The 10,276-nt window shown below is 41.6% G+C and overlaps 1 protein-coding gene across 1 annotated transcript; it reads left to right on the forward strand.

The window, feature by feature from the left end:
* The first annotated feature begins 4,493 nt into the window (after positions 1-4,493).
* tmem82 (transmembrane protein 82) lies at positions 4,494-6,795 on the forward strand. The gene is made up of 6 exons (XM_063464810.1): positions 4,494-4,587; positions 4,694-4,763; positions 4,934-5,132; positions 5,312-5,726; positions 5,910-6,097; positions 6,594-6,795. Exons 1-6 carry the CDS (start codon positions 4,494-4,496, stop codon positions 6,672-6,674), a joined length of 1,047 nt encoding a protein of 348 aa, XP_063320880.1. The 3' UTR covers positions 6,675-6,795.
* Positions 6,796-10,276: the final 3,481 nt, after the last annotated feature.

Consider the following 10,276-nt stretch of genomic DNA (forward strand, 5'->3'; position numbering starts at 1 on the left):
CTGACCTCCTGGTTCCCCTACGGGCATCGATGGATGTAGTACCCCGTCACATATCCTATGATGTAAACTGCCACCAGTGCAGCTACGGCTCCTGCTGCTTTTACTACTGTTCCAGTGCTGCCGACACACAAGCTGTTGCAGATCCTGTGAATGGGAAAGAAAGGGGGCAGGTTTATTTGGTACCTGTGGTTTGGTACCTATGGTGGATGTAAGCTTAATTTTAATAGATTATTAACATGACCCCACTCTACACCTTTAAAACAAAGTTATACCACAGTTCATTCAGAACCTAGAGCGATCCCATTTACAGACACACAAACACTGTCAAAAGTTCCCTGGAGGAAGTAACTACATATCATTTAAACTATAAAAAAAGGGGTGCAGGAAGTTTAAGTGAGATGGATACATGGATAAAACTGCATTACAACCTTTCTCCTACACTTGATTTAAACTGTATGGTCAATGTCAAACTCATAAAACCTGGATTATTTTTATTATGTCACCCCAGCTGCTACCCTCTAAGTCTCACCTCCTCAGTGAGGACTGTGAAGCCTCTACATTCATGTTGATGTTGTCCTCATTCCAGCGGTCGTACTGCACGCTGCCAGAACCGTTGGAGTCCATGTGGACAGTTTTCCTTCGTCTCAGGCGCTGATCTGCTGGAATCACCGCTCACTCACTGCTTCAGTGTTGAGCTTCACTGCGCTCTGAAACAGCGAGTTTGGACAGTTGTCTCTTCATAACAAAATACTAACACTTTTAGGGCATCTTAAAGTCAATCAAATATCCCGGGGCTAAACCATAGCTCATGACTGAAATAATCCAGTTCAAAAAGCAGTGACTGAGGGATTACAAATTCCATTCATATCCTCACAGTCTTACAAAAGTCTTGCTCACCTGTAGGAGTCACAAACACTCACCAGCCTGCTTAGGAATCTCTGCTCTCCGTCACTTGTAAATCAGCGACTGAGACGAAGAGCTGTGCCTCAGCCTGTCATAAGTCCTTTGCTCCTAATCCATCTGTTGTTTTTGACCCTGTTAAATGACTCTTTCTCAGTGATAAAGGCCAGCTCAATGTGGTTTGTTAGTCTCCTGTTTCATCAGAGCCTGTGCAGATAGTGCACTGCTTAGCAAAGATAGTTGATTTTGTAGAGTTTAATGGTTTGGGCTAAACACAACAGCATGCAGATTTACTCCTTGGCTTCAATGAAAAGGCAAAATGCAGTACTGTAGTACAGCCCGAGTACTGTTTCAGACACAGGGGCCACATAATTCAACGATCCTGCGACTTACTTTTATTACAGTACATACAAGGTAATACCTCAAAAGAAGCAAGGGGATTTTGTTTTTGCTTACCTTAAAGTGTCATATTTTAAGCTGAGAAGTTAAGTTCATGAGAATCCTGCGTGTGAACAAAGTTGTTAAGTTGATTTAACCAGTCTGGTTAACATACATTCAAATCATTTGATCCTTGAAATAGGAAGGAAGAAGAATCGGGGTAGAAGACTCCAGCACTTTGGATTGGCAATCTGCAAGAATATAATGGATCCTAATAAGACTACAGCTTGTACTAGTGTTGTTTCACTCTGCTTTAGACATTCTGCAGGTAGAGGTAGAGACTCATTCATCATTAACTTGAATGCTGTACACTGCTGCCCACTTATGGACAGGCACTGAGCTTGCCTGCAGCCTATTTCTCCTTTCCCTATATGATACATCTCCCACAAACCTAAAAATAATAAGCAATATTGTACTTCTTTAGATTTTCTCTCTGAGGAGCCAGACTTTCAGATATTTTTAACTGGTCTTGAGCAATAGTTCTCCAGGGTTTCTGACGCTCTTTCAAAGTCTTTCTTTAAGTATTGACTGTGTTTTCACTCGTTTTCCAGTCCAGTCCTTGTAGCTCAACATTTTAAGAGAAATATTTGTTTTTGTTAACACTGACCTTGAAATTTAAAAAAAAAGGCACCAAAAAGACACCTGAGTTGTGTCTACACATAACATAACTTAGCAAGGAACAATGTTACATTGTATCTTAGGCCCCCAAAAGGTTGATTCTGTTCATCTGGACGTAGCGTTTTTAGTGGGAGAAATGTTTCGTCACTCATCCAAGTGACCTCTTCAGTCTCAAATTCTCATTAATATGAGAATTTGCATATTAATGATCAAGGAATTGACCTCACAGTCCACTGTTGACTCAGTGGGCTAGTTTTAGTTATTGTGCAAATGTACTGTTGATAAGATTGGGGAAACCTGCAGTCAGCTGAGACTGAAGAAGTCACTTGGATGAGTGATGAAACGTTTCTCCCACTGAAAACGCTACGTCCAGATGAACAGAATCAACTTTTTGCGATTTCCTTACCTGGATGATTGAGCATGCATCAAGACATTGTATCTTCTGGCACTTGGTTACTACAAGACTGTGACGAAAACACGCAATTTGTTCCAGTTTCTTTCGCCGAGTCTAAATATCAAAGATGACACAGTTTAGCAGGGATACAATAGTCATTTTTGCAACGACAAGGTGATTCATGGTGAGTAGTGTGTCCTTAAAAAAGACCTGACATAAGACCTGAGGGATGGATCTGGCCCTTCAGCTGATCCATCCACTGTTCACTGAAGCTTCAAAAGAAATGGTGTCAGTGGAAGGGTGGCTGTCAGGAAGCCATTCTTAAGGAAGGGAAACAGGGAGAAATGACATTAGTTATGAATGCAAGTCATCAAATCAAATCACTCTCATTATAGAAGGAGGAGATCAGAAGAGAGGTACAACAAGTGAATGTCAACAGCCATGTGTATAACACTGTGGAGGCTCTGTCATGGTTTAGGGACACCTTTTAGCCAGTCTTGTCAAAACTGATGAAATTATGAACACAGAAACACAGATTTTGAGCCACCACACACTACCATTTGGAAAGTGTGTGATTTGGATCATTGCCATAAAGCCATTGCCAAACACACTTCCAATGCAGTAAAAGCATAACTGAACAAACACACAGTGAATAACACACAAACAGTGGAACACTGACAGTCATGGATTGGCCCCCAGCATTAATCAAGCAGTGTGGGATCATGTTAACAGAGAACAGAACAAAAGCCAGCCAACATCCAAAGAAGAGCTTTGAATGTCCTTAAAGAAGCCGGGAAAACTATTCCTAAAAACTACTTAAAGACATGACAAGAAAGCTGCCGAAGAGAGATCAGAGTGTGTTCAAAGTTCAAAGTTCAAACTGAGTGTTTTGAGTTTCCTGTGTTTTTTGTCACTTTGTATTCTCATTGTTGGTCTTTAGTTACTCCCTTGAGTCTAGTTTCTTGTGTTCCATCATTTCCCTCTGTGTATTATTTATCATCTCTAGCCTTTTGGTTCTTAGAGTTCTCTGCCTTATGGTTTATGTCTCTGTGTTTCTTAATTGCTCTGTCTCCACCGTGTCTAGTCCGCGTCTCAGTGTTATACTTCCTGTTTTACTTTGAAGGTCTGTGTCTCATGTGAGTGTGTCCTGCTTTGCTTCCTTGTCTCGTCAGTTCTGATTTCTCCCAGCTGTCCTCTCCTTCTGTGTCTCATTCCCTCGTTATTCCCCAGTGTATTCAAGCCCCGTGTTTCTCTGTGTCAGTGTCACGTCGTCCCTCATGGCTTGTTTCTCCGTGAGTTTAGTTTATTCTTTCCTGGTTTAGTTTAGTTTTTGTGTTGCATGCATTTTCCTTGCCAGCCAATTAAGCTGTGATTTTGAGTTCATCCCTCGTGTCTGAGAGCCTGCATTTTGGGTCCAACTCCTGCCTGCACACAGCCGACACCTGACAATTTCTTTGTACCTTTGCATTTTTCCAATAAATTTCTAATTTTCAACATAAACACATGAGGTGACTTCAAACTTTTGCACACTGCTGTATATTTTGCTTCAAACAGCTGTTTCTTGATGAGATAATAAAATAATATTTGTAGAAACAGGACACTTGAACTTGTGCTCGCAGCTATATTTGAGCTCCATCTTCCCCCAACTTTAAATCTACCATTACACACCTCATCCCACACACTTGGTATAACTCTTTAGGTAATTACTGTGCACACTCTAATTTCTTTTCACATATTATTATAATATTGCAACTGTTTCTTGTGTTTAATGCCATCAGAATAATCCCACGCTGTTACGTGCAGATCGCCACAGAACTCAGCTAATGCTTGCTACTATATTTCAAAGAGGGTGTAAAGTCTTTCCCATGGTGCAATAACCTCCACTATCTTGCCATGACTCAGGCCTGAGGGCGCCTCTGCTCCACTGACACTCAGTTGAACTTTGGTACAGGACACAGAACAGGCTTCTGGGTGAGCAAAGCACAACGCTGGGGCAACAGAAAGAAAACAGAAGCGCTGAGCTGATACTTCACAACACTGTAACGCGATCTAAGAACCATAAAAGATGAATCTTGAGAGTGCAGATGCTTAAAGTAGCTTTTATAGACATTCAAGGTGATTTTTCCTCCCTTGAGGTAGTACTATGTTATCTTTCATCACATGGCTTCTTCCAACTTCCTACCTCTTACCAGGGTGGCTGACTCTAGATATAAATCCACTGGAAAGTTTACTCCAAGGTGAGTTCCTCATCCTTCAGCACGGCTGCAGGCCATTTCTTAAAAGAGTAAATGTCTTAGGTTTGTTATTACTTGTGCTCGAAATTCACGGCTATCTGACCTGCAGGGCTGGTAGGTGCATGTGGGATCTCTGTGCTGTGCTCCCTGTTGAGAGTGCATTTATTCTTGGAGGAGAGGTGAGAGAGGTTGCCTCTTGTGTACAGATTTATGTGGTGTTTTGCTGAAGAATTTCCCATTTTCACTTTTCTCGTTTAAAAATAATTGATTTTAAGGGGATTTCATCTTCCACACAGTTTATTTTTATGTCTTTGATGTGACTTTTTTTTCTCCTCCCTACAACTTGGAGCTGGAGTGAAAAAAATGGTGAAGATACATCAACTCAGAAGACATCTGGTCATCCGATACGGACAAAACCTGGACTTACTGGGCTGCTTCAGTTTCTCTTTGTAACTGGGATACTGTGTGTAGTGGGCTCCCGCGTGGCCTCACTAGTGGTACTAGAATTCTGTCTTCGAGCTGTCTCTGGATTGGTTACAGCTGGACCAGTAAGAAACCAATTATGTGATAAAAATATATATGAATATGCCTCAGCTGTATAAGGTGATTTTTCTGTGGCTTACTCTGCTGAGTTGGTGTTTATATTCCATGGTGTCAGGATGACTCGCGACAGCCATCGCCGTCTGCTTTGATTCATTCATCACTCGTGCTCCTCTTTTTTTCCCAGGAGTCGGGGAAATTTCTGCAGCAGCTGTTAGTTCAAAGCCAGTTCTCTCTGGGTTGCGCCCTAACCTGCAGTTTGCACTTTCTACACGAGGGGGCGGCCCAGCGCTGGCTATGCTTGCTCCTGGCAGCAGCACTCAGCTGGTTTCTGGCTAGGCAGGCCACAAACCTGCTGCACCATGTCATAGCTCTGTATAAACTCCACAGCTCACAGGGCTACTGCGGCATTTGCATCAGCCTCCTCACATCGGGCAGCTCCCTGCTGCCCATGCTGTGCAGGACCATCATCATTACCTTCTCTGTGGCTGTGCTGGCTGCTGTTTCAACCATCAACCAACATTTCCTCTCTGCAACAGAAGCCCTTAGGTTTTGGACACCACTTACTATCTGCTATACGCTGTTGGTGGTGTACATGCAGGGTGAGAAACATTTAAAGACATTAGCCCTTACAAAGCGATATGCCAGTAGCATCACTTAGTGCTTCTCAATTCACCTGACTAATCACTACAGCATCTGTGGCTAATCTAAGACATTTTTTTAGTTTGTTTAAATTTAAATCAAATACTTCTCCCTAATAGTCCTCTAATGTCATGGTTCTGTAGAAGAGCAACACCGTCTGCCTAGCAGCCAGGCCGTCCTCAACGCAGTGGTGGTGCGTCTCGGGGGTTTGATGGTCCTGATGCTGACTGTTGGACGCTGGGCAGACGTGTTCCACATCCTAATATGTTTCCTCGGAGAGGCTAGCTGTCTACTCCCCACCAAGGATCTGCTGGATGCAGCATCCTCACAGGTCAGTGAGTCTCCCTGGGAGCCGCACACGGGGCCAAAGGCACTTCGCTCCCACCGAGGCCTCCCAAAACTGGAGCAGAATATCAATATGTTCATTAGATGAGTCTCAAGATGACGCTCAACTTTTCCAACTTGTATCCCGGGTGGAGAAGGTTTAAGACCCCCAAGACAGATTCAGGTCAATGTGATCTCTGACTCAGAATACTGAGTCTACTTTTCCTTTCATTGAGCTGACCTATTTAAAGTTGAGGGGTTTAAACAAAGTATAATGCAAAATAAAACAAATGTAAAAAACCTTGCATTTGAATCGACTTTTAAGGTGAGTCGGGTCTGTTTTGCTATTAAAATGTAGCTCATTTGGTGATTAAGAATCATGCATATCAAGAAATCATGGCTACATCATTCACTAAGCTATATGTCTGGCTGTAGCTTAACAGCAGACATCATGTCTTCAGTCACCCATGTTTCTAGCATCATATTTTGCTGTGTTCACACAGGATGAAGAAGATTATACAGAGTACAGAAGGAGGGAGCGTCAGCAAAAACCACGAGCCTTCAAGAAGGAGCATCAGAGATAGGCACTCTGGGATTTTAAAGCCTGCACGTCTCTTTAATGGCACTATTTAGTGGAAATCATATCAAGGCAACGTTGCTTTGTACCTACCTACCTACAATGTAGTATGCATTTTGTATTAAATATTTGACACAACTCATCGTGTAAGGAATGTTTACAGTCTTTTCACATTTTCTAAAAGAACAATTTCATGGTTATCAACAACTATTCAATAGGCAGCCTTTCAACAAGTCCTGGAGTTCATTTTACTTCTTAGGATGCTAAGGATGTGTTTTTAAGCTTGTTTTCTTCCTGCTGGTTAGTCATACTGTTTCAACAATAATGGTTGTCTGGGTCCTCTTGGGAAGATTTACCGTTTGACCTTAATCTGCTCTATTGGAAATGATCTCAAAGTATTATTTTTTTATTCAGTAGATTTTACATTTCCCAGCATTTTCAGTTGAGAAGCAATACAAAACCCAAACTAAATGGTATTTTTTATATTTCACCAATGCTGAACCCCTTTCTTTTATTCTTGCAGTATAAGGTAGGTATTCAACAGAAACAGAAGTAATAATAAAGCTGCACAAAATAGGAAATTATTCCATTTATTGAAAAAAACCGACAGAAAACGTAAATTTAGACTCCCATATCACGTCGTCGTTTTTAACCATAAAGCAGTCGCTGTTACAGCAGGTAAATGCACTCTCTACAGAGGAGCTAACATTACTAAGTGCAGTACTGACATGGCTGCAAACATCCAATAACTGCATACCACACAGCCTGGGCAGTGGGTAAGCTTATTCGTTTATTGTTTTGTTGTTTGTTCACTTATTTCCCCGCGACAGGCCCACAAACACCATTGTGCTCTGCTGGTGTTCAAAGGCTGTGTGCTTGAAAAGAAAAGGCAAAATGGCTGACGACAACGTTAGTGCTCCAAAGACACAAAATGGCGTTAGACAAAGAAAAAGCTAGTTTACTTGATTATGCGTCGACCTTAGCTCCAATTTGTTGGACAAATACACTGTTAAACAGCTAGCAAGCCGTATTAATTCACACTGTTGTTGTAATGGCACCAAATTCGCTTTATTAGGCTACACTCAAAGGGGCTTTTTTATGAGGAAGTTTGAGATACCGCCCTTCCAGTCTGTGCTACATTGTCTCAATAACAGTAGCCAAGGTTAAAGCCTGACTTCGTGTGACAATTTAACACCCATATCGAATTAAATCCACAATGTGTCGCCGGTGTTATGCCCATTAGATCTGTCTTTATTGAGAGCTGTGGACAGACAGAAACATATTCCATGAGAGGGTTTTTGTTATGTCAGTCCCGTCATCCCGTGTCAAAAAAAATTACAGGGGGAAACATTAGCCTGACGGTCCAGTTTCCACGATAATCCACGTCTGAAAATCACTGAAGATGAAATTTAGTTTTTTGGTGTCTAGTCGATCCACCAAAATGAGAAATTGTACTCCCAGAGGTTTATTAGACTTTTAATGGAGTAAAGTTCCACATCAGGACGCTTTCAGTAGACATAGGGAGGACGCTCTGAGCACCCGAGTACGGTGAAAATGCCCATTGAACTGACTGAGCGTCGTCGTAACCTCCTCTGGAGATTTCCAGATTGTTCTGTCTTCATCTGATAGGCACAATGGACGCATGCGCAAAGCAGTTTCGCGTGTCCCCTGTTACTGCATTTTAACGCAGGCGCACTTCTCCCTTTAAGTATTCTTAATATAGTAACAAAAGCAGAATAATGCCCTGCTGTAGTTGCAGCTTTTTTTCAAACCAAACAAGCCAGTGATCATTTTCCACAGGCAGAAAATTACAAATAAAATAAAAAATAAAACAATTCAGCTCCAAGGAGGATTTGGGCACAACACAATGTGGAGTAAATAGTTGCTCATCTACCATTTTACTTAAATGTTGACGCCCCTCTTGATTATGTGAACATCATTATTTGGTCTGTTATTTATCAGTCATGGTGGTCATTCAGAGAAAGTGTGTATGTTTTATAATGGGGATAGTCGGTCAAAGAAAAATACACACACACACACACACACACAGTTTGTATTTTCCCTTACAAGAGGGCTTATCGCCACTGTACTCTTGGACTTTTGGACAGGGGCCTGATTGTTTTGTGTTACTTATTAGCTTAAAGTAGAGCTCAGACCAGGTCAAAGTACTTGACTTAACAGCTCCCTGTGCCTTTTGTAACCCAGTAGTAGAAACAGTTAAATGTGTCAAAGCATCTTTTTTTGTTGCTCTGACAGACTGCAGGTGCAACATTCAGAAGGCATATGTGTCAATTCAAAGTTTAAAGGTTTCAAACACATTCAAACTACCTCAGTGTGGTAAAGTTTCTTACTGTAATCTTAGCCGTGTTGTCTCGAGTTTGCTGGATTGCTTTTCTGGACGATCCGGTTTGGGGATTCTGAATTTTGGGAATTTTATTTATTGTGTCACTGCCTCAGCTTTTCTTTTTCTTTTTTTTACTGATCTAGTAGTACGTTGATCTTTTCCATACAAAAGAACAGTTTCCCACATAAGTTTCATATCTGTCAAAATATGAAACTCATGAAAATCCACCTAAACTTCCTGTAATTTCACTTGACACACTGACAAGCAAACTATTTTCTGTGATACATAAGTTATGAATTATGTGGTTTCCCCTATTTCCCTGTAACAGTGCCTTATATCAGCTTATGTGGAAACATTTTTGTTTCAGTTTTCACGCACTTAAGTGCAAAACTAAAGGGATAAACAGAAAGTGTATTGAACCCAACTGAACGAGACAAAAAGGCCCTCATGTGATGTTTTGTTCTGTTCCAGATAGCAGTCTACTCTAAAACATCCCACCAGTGTTGGGAAGACATAGCATATTATTCACACTAATTCAAGTTAAGGAGAAAAAAAATCTCTTAAACTTATTATAACTTCAGGGAGTTAATAAGTTGGTCACAGTTTAACTCGCAGCACATTCTTGTTAGATTATTAGCATGCAGAGTAGCCCACAGCTGTCCTTCAGTTTCCTGTTTCCTGTGTGCAAGTTTCCGCTTCAAGTGTCAAAAACTTCAACACAACCTGTGCTTAGAATGAGAGTGCATCTAGTATCCTGATTCTTATGAATGACTGGACTGCAGCTACTGCTGTTTCTGCTGATTTGTTGTGCAGACAAACAGAGCAGTGATCTGAAGTCCCAGCAGTTGGATATGGTAAATGAGTGCCAACCAGCTAGGTGACAGGGAGCAACACTGAAGGCTTTGGTAACTTTTTAACATGTGAGCTGATGGCTCACTTTACAATTATGGGGTGACATTTTTATTTTTTTTTTGCCTGTGCTTTGATAACAACTGAACTATTACGACGTTGAAACATAAAAATACCAAACTTGGGCTCACTGTGCTGTGCGCAGGATGATTCACCTTGCCACACTTAACTGCCACTGATGGGATCCTCTTGTGAAGCTGCAGATGTCAAAGCACCACCATTCAACCAGGGGTTTTCTCACGCATGCGCAGGGGTGAAAGACCGTCTCATCGGGGAGGGAAAAAAAAGAAGTTCACACACAAAGCCACGCCTGCGCGGTGTGCCTCTCATTACAAGCGAAGTTGCTGCATCTTTTT

The sequence above is a fragment of the Pelmatolapia mariae genome, linkage group LG20 (assembly GCF_036321145.2).
Source record: "Pelmatolapia mariae isolate MD_Pm_ZW linkage group LG20, Pm_UMD_F_2, whole genome shotgun sequence".
Taxonomy (NCBI): domain Eukaryota; kingdom Metazoa; phylum Chordata; class Actinopteri; order Cichliformes; family Cichlidae; genus Pelmatolapia; species Pelmatolapia mariae.